This window comes from Antechinus flavipes, chromosome 5 (assembly GCF_016432865.1).
Source record: "Antechinus flavipes isolate AdamAnt ecotype Samford, QLD, Australia chromosome 5, AdamAnt_v2, whole genome shotgun sequence".
Classification (NCBI taxonomy): Eukaryota; Metazoa; Chordata; class Mammalia; order Dasyuromorphia; family Dasyuridae; genus Antechinus; species Antechinus flavipes.
The window spans coordinates 193,033,213-193,056,355 of record NC_067402.1 but is presented as its reverse complement, the minus strand read 5'-3'; the positions used below and the strand labels follow the sequence as shown (position 1 = coordinate 193,056,355).

Below are 23,143 nucleotides of genomic sequence, written 5' to 3'. Positions count from 1 at the left end.
AGAACTCAGGGGGCATCATGGAGGATAAAAGAAGAACTCAAGGGGGAATCATGGAGAATAGAAGGAGCATTCAGGGAGCATGATGGGGTTAAAACATTATTGAATAAAAGTACTTTTTTTGGTTCACATTTACCTGTTTATTAAAATTGCTGTCAATGTTCATTAAAATAAGCCCTCCCCTGAAAATAAGCCCTCTGGTGGTTTTCTGTCCAAAAAAATAATAAGACAGTGTCTTATTATCAGGGAAACATGGTATTTGGGTAAAATGATGACTATAAGTATTGCCCAAATAGCATAAATTTAAATATAATTTCTTAAAGGAAATGAGATGATTTGAGCAAAAGGGACAAAAAGGAAAGATTGAAATGGTAGCTGTAAGAGAAGTGAATTAAATAGCATCGGCAAAACCCCAAAGAAATACAGTTTTTTCTCCCACCAATATAATCAGTCTGTAGCCATGCAATGTTCTTTATTTTAGAAGGTTTCTGACAAAGATTCCTAGAATGAAATTCCTATTCCTAGAGAAGGGTGAGATAGGTTATCATTATATCTTATATTCTCTGTAGTTCTCTATCAAGCATCCCCTTGTAAGGACAACCCCCTTATATACGGAATTGGATATCTGGTGTTATTCAATGACACATTTTCTATGATCTGCTTCTCCTACCACAAGGTAGACCACAAGGGCCAGGTCTTATGGTCCTTGACTTTGATGGCACTGGTACCCTCAAGTCCAAGCTCTTTTATCTCAAGAGAAGAACATAATTTAATAAGAAGAACAATGAAAACGGTGTCAGAAGAGAGTTCAGATCCTGTTCTGCAATTTGCTATTTGTGGTTATGTGGTAAAATTATGTCATCTAGGCTTCAGTTTTCTACTCTTTAAAGTAAAGGGATTATACTACATGATTTCTAAGGGCCCCTGGAATTTTAACATTCTATGATCCTCTAAGTCATTTGCTAGATTCAATGTTAAAGACTTCTGGGATCCCCCAGTTTCCGACCATATGTTGAATGTACCATGATTGCCCAGTACATTCTTGGAAGATTAGGATATAGGATTCTGAAGATTCCTCCTTAATCTCCAAGCATCTCTTAGTATTTCTGTTGATGATAGCTTCCCCCTGAACAGAAAAAGAGCACAGACATTATGGTTGAAATACTCTGACTGCCCAGTCTTTTTCCTCCCCCACATTCATGTTTTCTACCCAAAAAGGTTGATCTTTCTGTTTTCCTTTATGTAGAAGTCCTTTTCAGTTTGGCTAGACGGAGATCACTGGCTATCTTCTAGAGAAATTTCAATAAGATACTGGGGGAAAGAAAGGAGATGATCAGAGAACTGATTATTAGAAAATAGGGGAAATGGCTATGTTATTCATTTAAGAAGTTTGTCAGTGAAAGGAAAGGGGAGAAAGAGTGGCTATTAGAGATGATAATATGTAAAGACTGAAAAGGAGTCAGGGGAGGTAGTGATTGAAGATATCAGAAGAGAAAATTAGTCTGAGATGCAGATCTCTCAGAAGTCAGGATAAAATGAGGCTGAGAGCACAGGAGAAGCCAGCTTTAGATTTTTGAAAGTATATCTCTTTCTCTAAGAATGCACAGGGAAATGACGAAAGATAGATTATATCAGAGTTGGGTCTGAACATGCTTCTTTAAGGATTATAGCTAGGTCTTGGGTCAGTAATCTCTTTCGTTCCCCTACTTTACCCCCAGATCCATTAAAATATGACTAGAACAGGGGTGAGAGAGAAAGATACTGTCAGGATCATTTGCTTCTGAGTGTTTCTTTGATTTGCTAATCCAGATGAAATCCCTTCTTCCTTTTATATTTAGCTTAGTAGGATTCTTTCTCAAAAATATTTCTTCTCATTGTTCCCTTCTTCCTATTCCCCTCCAAATCCTTTTTCAGATTTTTAATTACAATGACTGGCTTTAAATATAGCTTTAATGTTTGCAAAGTGATTTGCATATATTATTTGACTTGAGCTTTACAATGACCTTGTGAGGTAACTATTGTCTCTGTATCCACATTTTACAGAAAGAAAACAGATTCAGAAGAACTAGGTGACCTGTTCATGGCTATATAACTAATACACACACACACACACACACACACACACACACACACACACACACACACACATTTATATATTAAAGCAAATTTTGCCAAATGTTCCTGACTTCAAGTCTAGCAAGTCCACTTGCTGACAATCTCATTGTCTTCATTGAGAGATCATCTGGGAGTGTGGTTTATAGACAATGACTTTGTAATCACAAGACCTGAGTTCAAATCTTGATTCTGCCCCTTTTGAGCAGTGTGTTCTTGGAATAATGACATCTTTGAGCTTCAAATCCCATATTTGCAAAATGGAGACAATAATAGTTTCTCTACTGCTCTCACAGGCTTACTGTGAAGAAAGTACTTTGTAAACCTGAAAGCATTTATATTTTTATATATAAGCTACAATTTCCACTTTATGGCTTAGATTGTTGTCTTCTGATTGAGCTCTCGATGCATATTTTTTGTCAACAGCACTAAAATCTTCCTAGAACATCACTTTCCAAATGTTCCTTCTGTGATCAGAAACTGCTAATGCCTTGGCAATGGGGGAGTTTAGTGTTATCACACTAAGTCTAAACTCCTAACCCTGATGTTCACAAAAATGAATCTGGAAAAAAACTAAATTGTTGACACTCACCTGATTAAAATCCCAAAATATGTGCATCCCTTGTTCAGCTCCATCAGAGCATGGTACTGATTTTGGTCTTTCTCCTTCTCCAGGGTCCACCAGGCATGGGAAATATGCACGCCATTTATCATATATCTTCCCCAAATACAGTTGTCCAGTCAGAGAATAGAATAAGATCTAAATAAGAGCAGAGGAATCTGTCGGTGTTAGAGTTATCAATGACACAATTCCACCAGACAAAGCCAATAAACTGTTCTCTCTCAGAACTCTAATCCTATTTTTTTCCCATCCATTGGGTCAAAATCACTAAATACCAGTATGAGTTGAGATTTCCTAAATGCACAGAAAATAAACAAAGGGATTTAGCTACACTGAGACATGCTGCAAAAGTCCTATTCTAGGCTTGAATGAGTTCTTTAAGGCTATGACAACAGAACACAAGCTCTAGAAGATTCCATCACAATTTTATGTATAGTCCCAGATAGACAGTCCTATAGTCTGAGAATCACTGTAATACTACTGTGGAGAACCAACTCTCTGATAGGCTTATTACTGAGTGGTAAATTCTTTGGCCCTAGCAGTCCATGAAACAAAGAAAAAATATAAAACAACTATATCTGGGGCTCATTTCCCCTCTATAATCATAGTATAGTGATAGAAAAGGGGCACAATTTTTTAGACCCTTTATAAACATTAATTCATCCACTGACATTTTATGAGCTTTCCTTCCCTATAAAAACAGAGATGATTTACTAAAGCAGCCAAACCATATCAATAAAGACATCCTTGTCATGACTGAAGTCTGAAGAAATCAAAAATTTAATGAAATTCTTGGTCATTGCCTCTTGCAGGACTTATGATGAATGAATTCAAAATAACTACTAGGGAGATTGTTGCACACACTCAGAGCACAATATTCTATCAATAACTTTATAAAATACCCTAAAATACGTCAGTATACACATTGATACTGTCTTCAGCACAGAGGTGGGCAAAAGAGACAGTGGTGGAAAGTTTATGTTGTAAAATAAATGTAACACAAGCTTGAGCTCTCAATTACCACTTGAACTAAGCAAGTCAAGCCCTGAGGAAGACTAGTAGGGGATGATTTCTTCCTAATCCTGTCACTCACAAGTCCCTATCAGGTTTATTCTCCTCCAACGTCAATCAACTAGTTAACATCCCCCCATATCAATTGTTCTTTATGAAGGAATATATATAAATATATATATATATATATATATAAAGGAATGTTTAATGCTAAGACACAGCAAGAATTAAAGTACAAAAACCTTCCAAAATGGAAGCACTATCCCTTCTTCACAGCCTATTAGTTCTTTGGGAATATGAGCTCTGATAAAGTGGTAATGGCAAAATACAATGGGCTGGTCTTGCTGATGGATGAATTGGTCCTTCCTGTAGTTCACTTTATACCCTACATACCTATTTGGTTTGGAGAGAGAAGACCCAAATTTAAAGTGCTTGTTATAAAATATTCTACTTTTCCAACTTGGGAGACACTCATTCTTCCTGCTCTGGGGAATTCTTTTTTTCTTTCTCAAAATCCCCACAAAGTTCACATCTAGGGGTGGTGTAATTGGCAGGAGTATCACTCCCTTGCTTTTAGGACAGAGTGTTTCAGCTGCTGGGTCAGTTCATAGCTGGACTACTGCTTAGGGACAGCATCACATTAAGTTTGACAGCTGACAATGGATTCTGTAACGAACTTCTGTTACTTTGCTTCTGATAGTTCTTCTGACCTTTTAAAGATTTCAAGATAGGAACTTGATTCCATTTATGGTACTGAGTCCCCTTAGATCAGGAAAGAAGAAATAACAGAAATGGATGAAATAGTAGTGTGATGTAGGTCCCATGGTGACCTCCCTTCCTATCCAGGTGTTTACATCAGTTCTTGCCTGGATTATTACCAACAGGAGAGGGATTTGTTTATTCTAGACTTTTGAATGCCTTCTCAAGTCCAGCTCAGCAGCCAATTAAAAGGCTTTTTTCATTACAGAGAAAGTCAGAAAACAACAATTACCTGTGCAAGCTCTGAATCAAAAAAAGGAAAGGGACTCTCAATCATGTATTTTCAGAAGCAACCTCACTCATACAAATTAACATCAGATAGAGAATACTAAGCATGTTCCAAAGATTTGGCCCTCATTGGCTTATCATCCTATTACATTAAGAATCAGAATTAAATAAAAGATATGTAAGAATTGTACATATTTCAGAAATTTTCAGACAATATGTCATGAATATTTTTTCAAGAAGAAAGTCAGAAAACAAATGGAAATAGTAAGCCATGAAATATTATGCTAAACTTGAGTTCTTCTATCTTATTCTATCTGCCAAACTCCTGGTCTGCCTGTTATTTTTCTGGTCTCATTTTTTGGGGTACAGTTATATTTGCTGCAGTGTTTTTCCCTTCTGGGGGTTTAAATTTTTAAAAAATCTTCATTTTTTCAGGAAGGTGAGATAGGATAGTTATTTGATCAGATTTATGGATAATAGATAATTTTTCTTCAGGGCTTTTTGTTTTAGTTATTCTTTCCTTTTCTCTCTCTCTCTCTCTTTTTTTTTTTTTTGTGGTTTCTTTCCTTTATTTGAAACAATTCAGTCAGCCATCTTCCCAAATCTCTAAAACTGACTACAACTTAATTAACCATAGAGGATGCCCCAAAAGTCTTGGTGATTTTTTAAAAAGTAGTTTAAAATGACACTAAGACTTTTGGGACATTCTGTATTTAAAGACTGATTATCAATGTGAGAGTCATTTCAGAATCAATTGTTTTTGTGCAGTCAAACCATCAACATGTTAAAGCAACAGATTGAAATGCTTCCTCAGACATTTACTGGATGTCCTGCCAAGGACAAGTTACTTGGAAGGCCCTCAGTTCCTTCATCTGCTAAATGGAAACAAATAATGCCTATGATACGTAATTTGTTTTGCTCATAGGACCATAAGTTTAGAACTAGAAGTTATATTTTGTAAATCTTGAAATGCTGGGTAAATATGATTTTTTAAAATGATAGTTTCAATTTTGCTTACCAACAAGGAAATAAAGCTCAAGATAAGTAACAAATTAGAAAAATCAAACTTATCTATCCTTAATGAATCCTCTTCTGCTGGACAAGTTCTATCTCAGCCCCTCAGATGCAATTTCCCCATCTATCTGATCTATTGCCAAATCTCTTGATTTTTTTCTTCTACATTTCTTATATCCATCCCCTGTTCATAACCTGGAATATTGCACTTGCTGTTTAATTGTTCTCTTTGCTTCTAGATTTAGCATAACTGTCTACTCTCAGCATAACTGATCAATAGATTGAAAATATCTGAAAGTATATGTAAAGTACAACATGTGTACATGTATATGTAAAGTACAACTCCCATTTCTGCAAAAGGTGTATTTTCACTTATCTATTCTTTCAAGTTATGCTTGCTCTTCACAATTTTACATTGATTTTTGATTTTTATAGTCATTTTTTCCATTTGCATTGTTAGTCATTATTTATATTATTTTCTTGGCTCTGATTAAATGAAATCAACACTCCAAATTATTTTTCATAGCCCCACTAAAGTAATTTTCTAAAATGCAAAGGAAGCTGCTGTTATTTTAACACCATCAGATTTGCACTTTAGAAAAATAACATCTCTTTTATTAATTTCTATTTTTGTGTTTTATAATGTACATAGTTACTAGTATAGTAGTTTGTTGAAAAAAACTTATTGAGTTATGCCCAACTTTCCATGATTCCATGGATCATAACATACCAATACTGTCCATTGTTCAACAGGCAACTCATATCCTGTCGGTTTCTCTAATCTAGCCTTTGAATCACTCTCCTACTCATGCCTCTTTTCCATGTTCTCTACTCTACTATGGCTGGTTCCTGAGTAGAACTGGGAGGCGACTTTGTATAGGAATTAGTTTCTCCCTGTATATCTTCTCTTGGTTTCCTAATCTCCTACCTCTTGCTCTATGAAAATGAGAATAAAGGTTACAAGAGGTAATAGTAGATCAGACTTTGTCTTATAAGAATACATCTACCAATGAGGATACCTGTGATCCATATCCAAAGCAAGGATACAAGAGTGGACTGGAGTCATTAGAAGATCCTTGGTCAACACACAGGTTCTCATTCAAGGAATTTTTCAGCTATCAGAGTAAAACACACAGCACATCTTGTTAAGAAAGACTGAGAAAGAAAAAGAGATGAATTTTGCCCAAGATTTATCTTTTTATTCTGGTAAATATAATTTTAGTGCCAGCTAAAAAATAATGAAATTTAATGTCCTGGGTAGAAATTATTTAATTATATGTGGAAACTGCATGGGGATGCTGCTAAGGATTCCCTATATTCTGGTAAGACAATCCTTTTCCCAGCTCTAGACCCATATGGGGAGATATGAGTGTTTAAGGTCACATAGGTGAAATGAATAACCTGGTTAGATGAGATGCGTGTGGGTAGAGAGACGAAAAGGAGGGGAATTTTTTAAAAAGCAAAGAGATCATGTGAGAGAAAGGACACTTGGGAAATGGAGCAAGAAGGAAATAAAACTTAGGGGAGCATTATGGAAAAGGGCCCTGAGATCACATCTCACATTCAGAATAGAATCCTGGCCAGAAAGAATTTCAGGTACAGCAGGGATAAGTTGTGAATATTCCTGGTGTGTACAACACTATGGGACCACAGAGCCTGCTTGCTTATCATGGCAACAATGAATTTGGTACATACCATTCCATAGGCAACAACGTTGGGGATAGGATTCAGAGATGGGTAAACATTTTTGAGGTACCAATCAAAACTTCTGCATTTAAGTTTCTTTCGAAGCTTTTTTCTGTAAGACACATCTCCATAATCGATTCCATGGTTCTGGAAAAAAGCCAAGTTTTCTTTCAGATTCACAAATCTCAAAATCTTTTATAGGGCCAGGTCAGATCACTTGATAAGGCAACTGAGTACGTGTTTAATGCTTTCTGGGTTATCTTTACATTTTGCAAATTTTCTGGGAGAGGCAGATTTAGGTTTGCCTTTAACCCTGGGATCTCTACACAATTTATCATAGTGAACATAGATCATGACTGCAGGTCATTCTATTCTTCTTTAAACTCTACAGTTACTCCACTGAAGACAAAGACTGTTTCCTATCAGGTCACAGAGAAAAAAAAATGAAGTAGATTAGGTAAGATTAAAGTCTATGGTGTCCAAACTCTTTTTAAAAATCCCAAGATATTTATTCAGCAATATTATCAAGTCAAATTCAACTTGTCTATTATATCACAAAGAGGTAAAACAGAATGTCTCTGTAGAAGGAGCAGCTGAAGAAAACTGGGTAGTCAAGTGCATAGAACACTGGGCCTGAAGTCATGAAGACCCAAGTTCAAATGCTATTTTAGATATTACTAATTGCATGATTCTGGACAGGTAATTTAACCTCATATGCCTTAATTTCCTCAACTGCTAAATTGGGATAATAACATCACATATCTCTTAGGGTTATTGTGAGGATAAAATGGCATTTTATTTATATAGAACTAGTATATGATAAATGCTATTTAAAGGCTAGCTATTACTATAGGGTGAAAGCAAAAAGTTTCTTGGTAAAGGGAATTCCACCTTCATATTGTCCTATTGAAAGCTAATTTTTTTTTAAAGAGCTTAATTCTCACATTCAAATCACAGTAAATTAGTAATTGCTCAGTATAGCTAAAGATTCCTTTCCTTTTTAATACCTTGGAATCATTAGCAATGCTCAGCTCCTTCCAGATCCTATATCATGATTATTCTCCCCGACATCTCAACCACCACTAAACACATGCTAACCTATCACATGATTTCTATCTAATTCCTTTATTCTTAATCATATTCATTTCCAGGTTCTATTTTCTGCAATTATTTCCCTGTCACCCCTTCTATCCAGGGATCTGTATTCCCTAGTGTCCTGCAAGTTACTTTTCTCTACAAAGAAACTTTAGCAAGCACATTTCTACATGTGGTATTCATATCCAAACACAGGGTAACTAGTGTTAGTAACAGCTTCAGATACAAGTTCTGCTCCCATGATATATTTTTTGATCTAAGTTTGTTACCATGAGAAAAATGTGACTGGATTAAAACCATCATTGCCAAATGGCTTGTCCATGGCTCTTTGTACCATGCTTAGAACACAGAATCCTTGATTTCTTCCATGAGATTGAATAATGGTTGAGGGAGGAGAGGCAATAATAGTGAAAGGAGTTTGTCTAGTAACCTTTTGGTTAGGTTTGCATCCCCTCTTGTCTTTTTATTCCCACATCCTTTCTGCTTTTCTTGTCTAGCTAAACTCATTGACAGATTACCTCCAGAGGCAGATTCCAAGAGAAGTAGACCATGTATTTGTATTCATCCATCCAGACTTCAGCTACCCGAAGAGCATTGCGTTTCATGTATAATCTCAGATTTGAGGCATAGGGCTTAAAGGCTCTTTCTAGGTGAGCAATCCGAGAACAGGGTAAGACTTCGATCTTCCCCCCACACTGCCATACCTACATCCAAGAGAAATCACATGTGCACAATGAGACTAGCAAATTCCATTTAATTGACTCACAGGATACAGCTTAATCCCATTTTTGAAAAATGTAAATTTAGATATCCCACTTCCACCTTCTCCCCTTGAAGTCTACAAAGCTACTTGCATTATTCATAAAGTTTCTGAAATCCTAGCTTTTCCACAAAATTTTCTTTCTGTGTTCAGAAGATTGTTTCCCCTCTGTGCTCTGAGGAAAACTACGTGAGAAAAGAGTTATAGCTAAGATTTTCTCCTATGAGTTCAAAGATTGGGAGCCTGGTGGGATAAAAGGAAGGAGTATTTCCTTGATGCCATGGACTTCTGGTTCACTATCCCTGTGGATATGGGGACCTCCACCATGCTCCCATAACACTATCCCGCCCCCCCAGCCAATATGCAAAATCTTCTGCTTATGATTCATTTCTTCTTCTGGAGATCATCAGCCCTTACCAGTCAGTCAATAACCATTTATTAAGTGCCTATTATGTACCAGACTCTATGTAAGCACTGGACTATTTGTACCAGAATTTGATAAAGGAACCTCTGCTTTGAATTTGCCCCAAATGCAAAAATTCCTAGGTTTTACCCTTGATTTTCAGAAGAAGCTAAATCATAGAGAACTGTCCAACAGCTCTAATTGGTTTCACTCCACCACCTTTATCACACCTCTCAACAGGATAAAATTATCACCAGGACATTCATCGTTGAGGTTCCTTCAGCTTTACTATGTATATGTCTTCAGGACCCCCAATTGCTTCTTCCTCTGTAAAAAGAGGACTAAAAAGTAGAACGTAAAACTCCACCCAAAGCCTCCCTATATTGAGGGCCAAGAACATCTCGGTCTACCACCATCATCATTCCAGGTTCTCTCCAGATCTATAACTCTTTTCAGCTTTCCTCATTAGATTGTAAGTTCTTTGAGGAACAGGATAATGCTTAATAAAATGCCTGCCACATAGTAAGTTTACAACAAATGTTTATTATGTTGTACTGATTCTCTGCATGCAGAATTGATAGACCATAAAGAAATACCCCTTTGGCAAGAGAGAAAGAACTATAGAAAACAGCTCTTCATGTAAATTGAATTGAGACAGGCTCAGAAGTTAAAGGAGAAGGGCAGTTATTACCTAAAATTCAAATAAAATAAGATCATTTTTGTTATTGTTGATTAATCATTCAACTATTCATGACCCAATTTGGCAAAAAATGTTGTTCTTTAGATCCATTTTATTGAGTTCTTATTTATTGTTTTATCCAAATCATATCTAAGTCTTATGCTTGTTTAAATAGCATGGGAAAAAAATGTTAAACTGAGGGTCACCAAATGTTACATTGGATTGTGTTACTACTCAATAAAAGCTTCTTTACTTCTTCACTGCATGTGAGGAACACCTCTTGACATGTAGCCTAGGTCCCATTTACCCCAATTTTCTCTGTTTCATTAGTATGATATGGTTGTTAGAATAAAGCATGCCTGAGGAAGGCACTTAAATCTCTCTGAGCCTCAATTTCCTCATCTGTAAAATGGGGTTAATAACATTTCTAGAGTTTATTTTTAGGATTGTTGTAAGACTTAAATAAGATAATGTGTGAAACACTTCACAAACCTGAATCAATATCAGCTATTATTATTATCATCATTTTAAGCAAATTGTTATGTTTCCTAGTCTCCTATATCTGTCTATACCTAGACTCAAGATAACTTGAAGGCAAATATTTAGGAAGTAGTATGAGGGCTACACTTTTCTTTTAAAAAGAAGAGGCAAAAAAATAAGATAGAAACTTCACCTCTCTCCCTAATATGTGAGGTTATAATAGAACTTCATCCTGCAAAGTCCTATGTGTTTCCCATAGTTCTATCCAGTGTCTTGGCAACACAAGCATTTGAACCTCACCCTGGACAGAAGTAACACCTTGCCCAAAGATCCCCATCATTTCAACTGGAAAAGAAATAGAAATCTACCCTCAGGGCCAGCTCCACATTCTCTCCCCCATAGATCATCATCTCAGCATCCAGGGCTCCAATCTTTCCCAAGAACAACCTGTTTGCAGCAAAGATGCCCAGGAGAGAAGGACTCCTGTAAGGAGACATAACAGAGATGTCACTATCTCTTCTACTGAGGAATAGAAAGGGATGGGATTTGGGAGTGGAAGTAGAGAACAGATATGGGAATATAAAAACATGAAGAGTTAGGAAGAAACATTCCTGAATAACCTGAAGAAGCATTCCAGAGATTTTTAAAAATAAAATTTAATTAATTTTTTAAAAAGATGTTAGAGAGGGTGTCACAAATATGATCTGTTACATTCACTATTTTTTGACAAGGTAATTGAGAGTGAGTAACTTGCCCAGGGCCACACAGCTAATAAGTGATAGATGTTTAAGACTGGATTTGAACCCAGGTCCTCCTGATTCCAGGGTTAGTGCTCTATCCACTGTATCATCTAGCTGCCTCTTACATTCAATTTCAAAGGAAATCACGGTGTTATCAATTTTAGTTAAATGTTTTATTCTTTTACAAGAAATCTCTCATGTATAAATATTTATAATATAAAATAAAATAAATCAATAAAATCTAAACCAGTTTAAAATTTTTCTAAACTTAAAACTAATAAATTTTAAAACATTTTTTAAAAAACTCCATAAAATAAATTAATAAAACTTAAAAAAAAAAAAAAGCATTTAGATTCTGTTCAAGTCAGAGTAATGGACTTTAAAAAAAAAAAAAAAAACTTCTGAAATCCCTTTGTAACCTGAAGAACCAATGGTTTTTTGTTCAGATTGGGCTTGGTATATGAGATCTCTAATACTAAGGAAATTCTGATGAGAAAGGAAAAAAAATGTGTATTGATCATTTCTGCCTCCCATTTACAAGAATTCAAGTTTTTTAGTGAGACTTTCCAAGATTTCCAAACTTACTTCACAGGTGCAGTGTCATCTTTCAGGAAAAACCAGTCTATTGGCATATAATCAAAGAGGCACCAGAGTTCCCAGTCAAAACCAATGGGAGCCAATGAATAATGACGTAATTCAAAGGTATCATAAGCAATTCTATCCAATATTGGTGATATAAACACAGTGGGATCTTCTTGGATGCGAGCTAAGATGGGTTCTGCCCTAGAAGAGTGAGAAAAAGAAAGAGGAGAGAGAGAGAGAAGGAGAGGAGAGAGAGAGGAAAAGAAAAGGAAGAGGGAGAGACATAGATAGAGAGAAAGAGATGTAGGGAGGGAGGGAGAGAGACAGAGAGACAGAGAGAATATAGAAGTATTAGTGAAGTCCAGAGAAAAGAGAACCAAATACTTTTCACATTCACTTTCACTTTTTCTTTTTCCACCAATGAGCAGAAAAAAAACCATACTGGTTACTTCACACATGTAGGTGGTTCAAGAGCTCTTGGAGCAAAATCAGTAATCTGGGTCAGAAATAAGGTTTGCCTAGAAAGTCTTCTTTGACACTTAGGGACAGCAATCTCAGGACGAATCTTGCTCCAGAGAATCCCAAGGGATGTATGGTAGTTTCAGGATCATCTATAAGAGTTCTGAGCTAATCCTGAGTATTTAGAATTCAGTACAGAAAAACAGTATGGATTATTAATATTATCCCTATTAAATAGCGAAGCCTGGGATAAGGGCAGGAGAAAAGCAAACTTACTGGTGCCAGAGGCAGAGAAAATATTAGGGACTAGATCTCTTTCTGCTATAGAAAGTATATGGAAGTTATGATCTGGTAAAGATCACTCCTGTACTGGATGAAAACGGTTCATCTATTTTTCTGTTCACATTTTCCAACTGACATGTCTTGACTACTTGGTTCCCTGTGAACTTTGAATTAGGAGATTTAAGTTGTATTCTTATCCGCAACACAGTCTAACTGTATAAATATATAATATTTTTTAGTTTTGATTTTCTCTTTTTGTAAGACACACACACACACATATGTGTGTGTGTAGAGCTACTTTACTCCTGTGGACAAGAATTGCCATAAAATATTTCAATCTGAAAGAACCTTAGTGTAATGGGCTGAGGCTTGAGTTGATGCACTGAAGTCCCAAGCACGTGAGGCTATATAGTAATTAGACCATACTCTATTAATATATATGCTTGGAGAAAGAATGGCCCCCGCCCACTCTTTGTGCAAGTCCTGATGTGTTGTATATAGGAAATGACGTTTTTGGTGGGTGGAGGCAGGGGAGTGGGAGGGGAAGCGGAAGGAGAGACTGCTGGCTGGCGTCTTGACACAGCTGCCCATATTGCTATCGCAATCCTTTTTCACCTCTTCACTTCAATAAAGATTTAAGATTTTTCCCTTAACTTGAATTTCTGACTCTGGCTGATTTTAAATACGCAATCATCACACCTTAGAGAAAATTTTACCCGACTTTGTTATTTAACAAATTTAAAAAATAATTCCTAGAAAAGTTAAATGATTCCTAAGGCCACAAGGCTAGATAGTAGCAGACTTAAGTCTTACATTAAGTCCAGAGTTTTTCCAAAAATACCATGTTGTCTATCTTAGATGACCAAAATCCAAGAAAAAGGGGCTATCTTTTCCTTTGAATTTTCTATTATCACATTCATTTCTACTCTCTCATTTCCTGGACTCTGAAGCATCCAACAATTCGTTGCCTTTTTCCTTGGTGGAGACTTACCATCCAGTGGTCACTTCCACATGAGCATCCAAGATGACAACCACATCTGCTGTGGCAGCTTGATAGCCAGACAGGCGGGTCTGAGTAAGCCCTCTCCTCTTGGTATGACGGATTAATTTCAGTAGCCCGGGGTACTTCTTTTTGTAAAGCTGCATCTGTTTATTCAAATTTCTTTTGAGCTCCTCTGCCAACAAAGCACATTTTTTGCTGAATTTCTGGAACTAATATTGGATGTGATATAGAAATTCCACATTATCAAGTGGCTTTAGATAGAATTCCAGAATGCAGAAGTTACATACCTATGGTACTAAACTATTAAGCTGTTTCTATATCCCACCATGTTTACTCAGACAAAGAGACAACAGTGTTATTGTACTCCAGATAATTTACTCTCTTATTATTTAGGTTTTTTGGCCTTGAATGTATCTAAATGAGTTTAAGTAGCATTATATCCCCCTGCCATTCTATCTTCAAAGGGAGAGAGGTATGTCCCAATAGACTATTATGGATTTAGATTGGAGGACTGATTATGAGTTGATCTCAGACACTGGAATCAGGGTACTAGATAAAATTTAATGGCCCCTGTCAGACTCAAGTTCAAATCACACAAATACTGATAAATCAATCCAGAGAAGATTTTGATTTCCCTAATCTTATGTTCCTCATTTGTACAACTGGGAAAATAACACCCACCTCATAGAGTTATTGTAAGGGGTAAGATGATATCACATATGTAAAAACTTTGCAAAATATAAAGTATATGGGGCAGCTAGATGACACAGTAGATAGAGCACCAGCCCTGAAGTCAGGAGAACCTGAGTTCAGATCTGGTTTCAGACACTTAACACTTCCCAGCTGTGTGACTCTGGGCATGTAACTTAACCCCAATTGCCTCAGGAAAAAAAAAAATAAAGTCCTCTATTATTATTATTATTATTAACCATGGCAGATGAAACATGAAATAACCAAAGAAACAAAGATTTGAGCTTTCCAGAGTATCAAGCAATACACATCAATTTCATAACAAACTGGGAGCAGGCCTCCCCACTTGGCACTGATCCACAAATATAGGGGCAGATAGATTTTTATTAAAATCGATAAATCTAATAAAAGTATTTATTAAAATAGATTTTATTATTAAAAGCAAATAATTAACAGAATATAAACTAGAATACAAGTTTGTTGTTATTAAATTACTTGTTTTGTTTGATTTTTTTATGACCTCATGTGGAAATTTCTTGGCAAAGATACTAGAATGGTTTGCTATTTTCTTCTTCAGCTCATTTTGCAGATGAGGAAACTGAGACAAACTGAGTTAAGTGACTTATGCAGCTAATAAGTGTCTGAGGCCAGATTTGAGCTCAGGAAGATGAATCTTCCTGACTTCAGTCCTGGTGCTCTATTTGTTGAACCACCTAGCTGCCGGTAAAATTATGTCATCTGATTTCTAATTGGTGGAAAGATGAGCTTTCCAAATTTCAGGAAGTGGGAATGAGGTGGGAAAGTGAGCTGGTGAATTCTCCCTGATGAGAAACAGGATATTATTTAATTCCCACAATTAGCAAGCAGGGTATGTTTACAAGAAAATGAGACATGTCTCCAAATGGAGTCAGTTTCACAAGATGGAGTCAGTTTCTTCATACAATTCTCTGTTTTATTCCTCACTCTCTTTGATTCATGAGAGTAGAAGGCCCAGCTCTCTCCCCCCATGGATCATTTCTTTATAAAATTTATAAATTTATAAACCAAATTTATAATGTTTTTAATGTGCTCATGTTTACCATCAAGATTATATACCAAATGAATGTTATGGAATATTATTGTTCTGTAAGAAACAACCAGCAAGATGATTTCAGAAAGGCCTGGAGAAACTTACATGAACTGATGCTAAGTGAAGTGAGCAGAACCAGGAGAATATTGTACACAGCAACATCAGTATTATACGATGATCAATTCTGATGGATGTGGCTCTCTTCAACAGGAAGGTTCCAATGATCTTGGGATGAAGACAGCCCTCTCTGTACTCAGAGAGAGGACTGTGGGGACTGAGTGTGGATAACAATGCAGTATTTTCACTTTTTTATTGTTGTTTGCTTGCTTTTTTTCTTTCTAATTTTTTTTCCATTTTGATCTAATTTTTCTTGTACAGTATGATAATTGTGGAAATATGTACAGAAGAACTGCATGTGTTTAACATATATTGGATTACTTGCTGTCTAAAGGAGGGGGTGGGAGGAAGGGAAGGAGAAAAAAGTTTGGAATACAAGGTTTTGCAAGGGTGAATGTTGAAAACTATGCGTATATTTTGAAAATAAAGTTTTAAAAATAAACATATACATATATATATATAAGATTATATACAAAGAAAAGACTAATGGGAAACATCTTGCATAGTCCAATAGCTAACTGAGACTAAGAACAAACCTTATTTAATAAATTCTATAGGTAAACTAAATCAGGCAGATGAAACTTAGAGCTTACAATGGACTAATTTTTAAAGAGGAAATTTACATGTCACCAAGAAAATTTCATAAATACAAACATCATGAAACAAAGAAATACAACAATTATCAACTTTAACATCAAGTCTCCTTGTAACCTCATAACCCACTCCTAATGTCCATTTAATCATTTCATCTTAAGTCCCAGATGGCCCCTATAGTTAGTCATCTGGTCTCTGGAAATATCTTTTTTTGAACATTCTGGAAAAGGTCTCATTCTTAGAACAGTTCTGAAGGGAGCTCAATTTCTCGGGATCTAAATCACAGAGATTCCAAGATAATTCTGATGAAATCTTTCAGTAATATGGCAATACAATTTGGCACAATCTCTTAAATTTGCTCTTCTAAATCTGAAACTACAGGAAACTTTAAGTATTTATGTACTACTTACTATGGCATATATCTTTCTCTAAATCCTGTACCTGATAAAAGAACTAAAAAACCAAACCCAAACAAAACAAAAAAAATCCTCAAGGATCTAACTTGTAAAATCAACCCTTCTGTCTTTTAAAATGATCTGACAGATATTTTGAAATAGGAAAAATAATTTTCTTTACAATTATCAAAGCAGTTTTATGTATGAAATCTTTAATCCAATTTGAAAATTTATTCAAACATAATCAAGCCTGGATTTTCATACTAGATGCATTTAGAAATCAATCATATACATAAGCACATAATTCTTAGGGAAAACATTATAATCCTTGTGCTTCCTTAAAATTTATTATTCCATTTAATTAGAAAACTTATCTTACATCTTTGTTTTTTTTTGGTTTGTCTAATTCCCTCCCTTTGGAGGATATCATCTCTATATTATAATTTGATCACAAATACAGATTAAAATTGTAAGAGTTTTTCATGCTTTCATCCTAGTATAGTAACTCAGAGATAATTGTGGGAATTGTGTAATCCAAATAGACTATATATGATAAAACTGACTTCATTTTGAGACTTAAAATTTCATTTTTATGCAAATAAGTCCCTAATATTTTCTTTGCTTAGAAGCTAGATTATATAATCTTGTATGCTGGTTTATATCCTATTAATTGTTTGTTTTTAATGCATAAAAATCTGTCTCCTGTTATATTTAGGATCCAGTGTCAAGAAGCCTGGTCTTAATTTGTTAAGAGATTGACATGCACTGCTAAGTAAATCAATATGTTCAGAAACTCAAACTTTTGCTTCCTCAGTTACTGCAGATTTAACCCATTTTACAACATTATAATTATTGTTTTACAATAGTATATTTACTTCAATAATATAGTGGGAATGAAAGTTACAAAGCATTTTCCTTTCTTTCCAACACCCTGGAGAATGTCCTTAAGAAGAGTGGATTCAAACTTAAAAGCACTTTCTACATAACATTCATACTATCAAGTTCATTTGTGAATTTAGTATAGCTAGTGGATGAATTGCTACAGCTTCCTCTTGACTGCTTTTGATCTATGCTGAGTCAAATAAGTTTGGGACTTCTTTCCTCACTATCAAGCTTATGGAAAATCCTGACATAAACTCCACCTTAGCTCCTATTACATTACTTAGCCACATCTAGGTTTATGGGGTATCAATCTGTCACTTTTTTCCGAAGAGGTGGGAACTAAAGTTTAGCCTCCAGAAGAGGAAAAGGTCGTTGCTCTTAACCAATCCTCAGAGGAATGAAGATAATGGAACTTTACACCTAGGTGAAAGACAGTCTTGACAGGAGCAATAGCTTTAACATGATCCTCTAGAGGATATCAAGATAGTTCTGGTCCTAATTCTGGTCCCTAGAGGAGGGGATTCATTCCAGGCAATAACTAGCAAGTCTCATTTTCGACATTTATAGGGAACAAAATCCAAATTATGAAAATAAGAGCTACTTCCTAATTGATAAATGGTTAAGGGAAAGAAATACAAATATTAACCCTTGCAAAAGCTTGTGTTCCAATTTTCCTCCCCTTTCCCCACCCCTCCCCTAGATGGCAAGTAATACAATATATGTTAAATATGGTAAAAAAAATATATGTAAATCCAATATATACATACATATTTATACAATTACCTTACTACACAAGAAAAATCAAATCAAAAAGGGAAAAATGAAAAATAAAATAAAATGCAAGCAAACAATAACAAAAAGAGTGAAAATACTATGTTGTGATCCATACTCAGTTCCCACGGTCCTCTCTCTGGATGTAGATGGCTCTTTTCATCACAAGATCATTGGAAGTGGTCTGAATCATCTCATCATTGAAAACAGCAACATCCATATGATAATTTTTTAAACAACTGACCTAGAATATACCCAATAAGATATTTCACACTATCTTCTATTTTTAAAAATTTCTCATAAAGTCATTAGCTTGCATTTGCTCAATTATAATTTTAAGGAATTATTTTCTTCAGTGAGCTTTTGTAACCCCTTTTCCATCTGTCCTATTTTACTTTTAAAGGAGTTGTTTTCTTCAGTAGATTTTTTTTAACCATTTGGGCAATTCTGCTTTTTAAAGCATTCTTCTCTTTATTGTTTTTTTTTTTTTTTGTGCTTCCTTTACCATTTGATGTAGTCTGTTTTTTATTCTTCAGTTGTTTTCTTCAGCATTTTTTTATATCTCTTTTACCAAGCAATTGACTTCTTTTTCATGATTTCCTTGTATCAGTTAATTTCTCTTCCTAATTTTTCCTCTTGATTTTCAAAATCCTTTTTGAGCTCTTTCAAAAGACCTGAGACAAATTCATTCAAAATGACTTTACTATGACCAATTTTGGCCCCAAAGAAGAAGAAATGAGAAATTACTTCCTGTGCTGCCTTTACAGATGTTGAAGATGTTTTCAGTATGTTGTTTAGTTTTGGCGAACTTTGTTTTATGTTGTTGTGTAGTCATTTCAGCTGCATCTGACTTTTCATGACTCCATTTGGATTTTATTTTGGCAAAGATATTAGGTTGGTTTGCCTAGATGAAGAAACTGAGTCAAACAGGGTTAAGCAACTTGCTCAGGGTCATATCACTAGTAAGTGTGTGAGGCTCCATTTGAATTCAGGTCTTGTTGACTCAAGGCCCAGCATTCTGTTCACTGTGCCACCTAAATTATAGGATGACTTTTTAAGAGAGGATATAAAAATGACAATGTAATTGATGTAAGAACAAAAAATATTAATAAAAATATTTTTTAACTGTTAGTTGAAAATTTTTATCAACTCTTTACTCTCAATCCATTTTCTTCTCCAGGCCAAATTAGCTTTCCTCATTGGCCATATTTTCCACCTTTTTTTTTTAAACCATGTGTGAGACTCCTCTCTGGATTCTCTCCATGTTCTCTACATCCTCTGTGTAGACTCAAAAATATTTGTAAATTCCATTGTAAAGTTGTTTCAAATTCTAAACCAGAACCAAGAATCCTTCCCAGCATTCATGTGAATACCTTAACCAAGTTACTTACCATTTGAACTAAAGTCATCTACCAGGATGAGCTCCTTAAGCAAGTAAGAAGGGGTCTTTTTGATGATACTGGTGATGGCTCTTTGTATAACTGAGAAGGCTTCATTCATGAATGTAAGAATGACACTGAGGGTTGGAAGTTGGTGGGGATATTGCTTTTCAAGACACCTGTAAAAAATTATTATTATTATTAGTTAAAATCCTTAAATCCTTAATCCTTAAAATTTACCTTCCCAAGCCCCTTGTCTGTAGGCATGACTTTGCAGTATTTCCATTGTACCTGGGTGGCTTCCTACTCAATATCTAAGCCCATTAGGGGACAGAGAAGTCATTATTTATTTAAGTGATAATTCTGGAGTTTTTCTACAAGTCTAGCTTAAGTACTTCTTGCTGCAACAAAATCCTCTTCCATTTGTATTATCTTTATAGGATATTTTCCTTTACATGTCATTCAGTCCCTGCAAATTCTACAAGACCATCCAAACCAAATGCACATTCTTAGTGCATTCTATCCCTCCCTCAAAATCCCTTCCCCACCAAAAAAAACTTGGCTCTCTTTCTCAGCCTCTGCAATCAAAGGCACTGCCATGCTCCCATTTCTTAGATTTAAAATCTTAATTTCTGCTCTTTGTCATTATTTTATGCCATATAACTAGTCAATAGATCCAGACTAATTTTTCTCCAATCTGTCCTCTCTACATCCTTTTTAGTTCAATTTGAATGAAGACCTTCATACTTGGGAAGCAACTAGGTGGTTCAAGAGATTATGCTTCAGATCTGAAGTCAGGAAGATTAACTGGGCCCAAATTTGGGTTTAGACATTCACTGCTAGCTATGTGATTCAAGGTAAGTCACTTAATCCTGTCTGTCTCAGTTTCCATTATCTGTAAAATGAGCTGAAGAAGGAAAATGGCAAACCACTGCAATATCTTTGCCAAGAAAACCCCAAATGGGATCAACAAAGAGTTGTACATGACTGAAAAAAAAAAAAAAAAAAAAAGACTGAATAACAAGTTTTTTTCCTGGAGTCCTGCAATGATTGCCTGCGGTCTATTCTCAATCACCTGCAAGGTCCACTGATTTTTTATGTTACCTCACTGATCAAAGACCCACTCAAGCTATTCCCTGCTTAGAAGACCATATCTAAAATCCTTAGCCTGGAAAATGAAAACTTTTATGTCCCTACTTTATTCAAATGTAACTCCTAAAATTCCTTTGAATCAACCTATTCTTGGCCCAACAAAGATACTCTTATTACTTATTATGTCTGTCCTTGAACCTTTGGCTAAACCAATATATCTGATGTGAATTTTCTCTTTCTTTCCTATCACACTTTAATAGATCTAACAAAGATCAAAGAAATCCTTAAGGCTGCCAAAGTCTTACTCAGCTCCCACTCACTCTTCTCCAATTTCCTGCTGCACTTGTGTCTATACAATGGGATTTGAAGACTTTATCACTGAAAAACTTATCTAGAGGCAGCTAGTTAGTGCAGTGGATAGCGCACAGCCCTGAAGTCAGGAAGACCTGAGTTCAAATCTGATTTCAGACACTTCCTAGCTGTGTGACCCTGGACAAGTCACTTGACCCCAATTGCCTCAGGGGGAAAAAAAAAGAAAAATCTATCTAATATGTTCTCTAACCTTAAGGTTTGGAAACTATTGTACAAAGATTTTGTCCTGACAATGATCCTGAGACATAGACACTATTATTATTCCTATTTTACGTATGAAGAAACTCAGGCAGTGACTTGTTGAACATTATATACCTAGCAAGTAACTAAGGTGGACTTTGAAAGAAGGTCTCACTGATCCTGGGTATAGTAGTATCGTAATACACTATTTCTATCTTTTGCCATTTTCTATGCTGATCATATTGTGTCTGGTACGTATTTTGTTTCAACAGAATTTTGCAACTCTGTAAAGTTTAGTAATCTTTCTTATGCTTTTTTGATATCCCCATAAGGACTTATAATTATTCTGGATAAAAAAAGACATTAATCAATTCCTGATAAACTGAATTAAGGCAAAGAATATCCTATCACCAACCTACTTATGAAAGCTAGTCTATTTAGTTAGTTAGTTAGAATAGTTAGTCTATTCAAGACTAGAGCAGTTTCTCCTCAGCATTTTCCTCTTTGGGTTAAATAGCCCCATAACTTTTCCAAAAAGATTTTCCCCTTTACCTTATCAACTGCAAAGCTTTGCACTCCTTTTCCTTATTTTTGCTCTGCATCCATTTCACAAAAGTTTTTTTTAATCCCCTCTTTTGTCTACCCTCTTATTTTTTGATTTGTATGATCCTAAACTTTTTGTGAATAGGAATTAGTTTATTCTTTATATTGCTGCCTGGCACATGCCAGTTGTTTAATAAGTTTTTTTGAATAACTGATTGAGGTTATTCTTGATTAACTTTTCTTCTACCTATGTGACTATTCCTTCTCATTCTTTTTTGTTGGATCATTGGCCAAGTTTTAACCCTTTACCTTCCAGCTTCATCCTCCATCTCTTCTCTTTTAGAACTTAGAACTCCCTAACATGAAGTTCTCCCTCATTCCCATAAGTTCACTTATCAACTTAATACAGAAAACTCCCAGATCTCTCCTGAAATAAGGTCCTGTATTTCTTGCAAGGACTTATTAATTTTGAACTAGATGCCATATAGATATTTCAGTCTCATTACAGTAATCAATGTCTTTCCTCATCTTCTTAAATATCAGTTCATTTCTACTTCTCATTACCATGTATTTATTTCTTCTATATTTTGTATACACTTATATTTATAAGGACTCTTTCCTCCCATAGAATGCAACTTCCTTAAGGACAAGGACTATTGTCCATTTATCTTTTTATTTCTGATACCTGAAACAGTTTGATGAATATTTGTGGATTGGTTGAATTAAAATTTGTATTATATAGTCTATAAAGGTATTATTTCCTCAATAGGTAGATTGTAAGTTTCTTGAAGGTTATTTTAAAATCTTTGACTCCTAAGGTACTAGAACAGTGATCTAAAAATAATCATTTAATAAAGGTTTGTTACATTTAAGTAAATTGAATTGAATGATTTATATCCTTTTTTTCAATGCATGTAAAGTACATTTGTTGTATCTGACCAATAGAGGATTTTTTTTTTTTGTTTAATGATGAATACTTGTTATAAGTTTTATTTTTCTTTTCCCTCCTTTGGGGAAGCAGTAAGAAGAAGAATCTTTTTTTTAATTCATTGAAAAAATAAGTAAAATGTATTCAAAAATATTTTATTATGGAAAATATTAAATCAATTTCTTTTTTACTTACATGTCATTTGATTTTTTTCCCTCT

The 23,143-nt window shown here is 35.1% G+C and overlaps 1 protein-coding gene across 1 annotated transcript in view; it reads right to left on the bottom strand.

Moving 5' to 3' along the window:
- Window positions 1–113: 113 nt before the first annotated feature.
- LOC127539324 (probable polypeptide N-acetylgalactosaminyltransferase 8) overlaps window positions 114–23,143 on the bottom strand; it is a 26,361-nt gene continuing 3,331 nt past the window's right edge. Inside the window, exons 2-10 of the mRNA XM_051963480.1 lie at window positions 19,822–19,988; window positions 13,901–14,084; window positions 12,172–12,369; window positions 11,215–11,329; window positions 9,043–9,228; window positions 7,439–7,576; window positions 6,763–6,858; window positions 2,702–2,869; window positions 114–1,123 (exon numbers count right to left, since the gene is read on the bottom strand). Coding sequence (XP_051819440.1) covers window positions 953–1,123; window positions 2,702–2,869; window positions 6,763–6,858; window positions 7,439–7,576; window positions 9,043–9,228; window positions 11,215–11,329; window positions 12,172–12,369; window positions 13,901–14,084; window positions 19,822–19,988 — 1,423 coding nt within the window. The 3' untranslated portion in view covers window positions 114–952. The remainder of the gene's footprint in view (window positions 1,124–2,701; window positions 2,870–6,762; window positions 6,859–7,438; window positions 7,577–9,042; window positions 9,229–11,214; window positions 11,330–12,171; window positions 12,370–13,900; window positions 14,085–19,821; window positions 19,989–23,143) is intronic.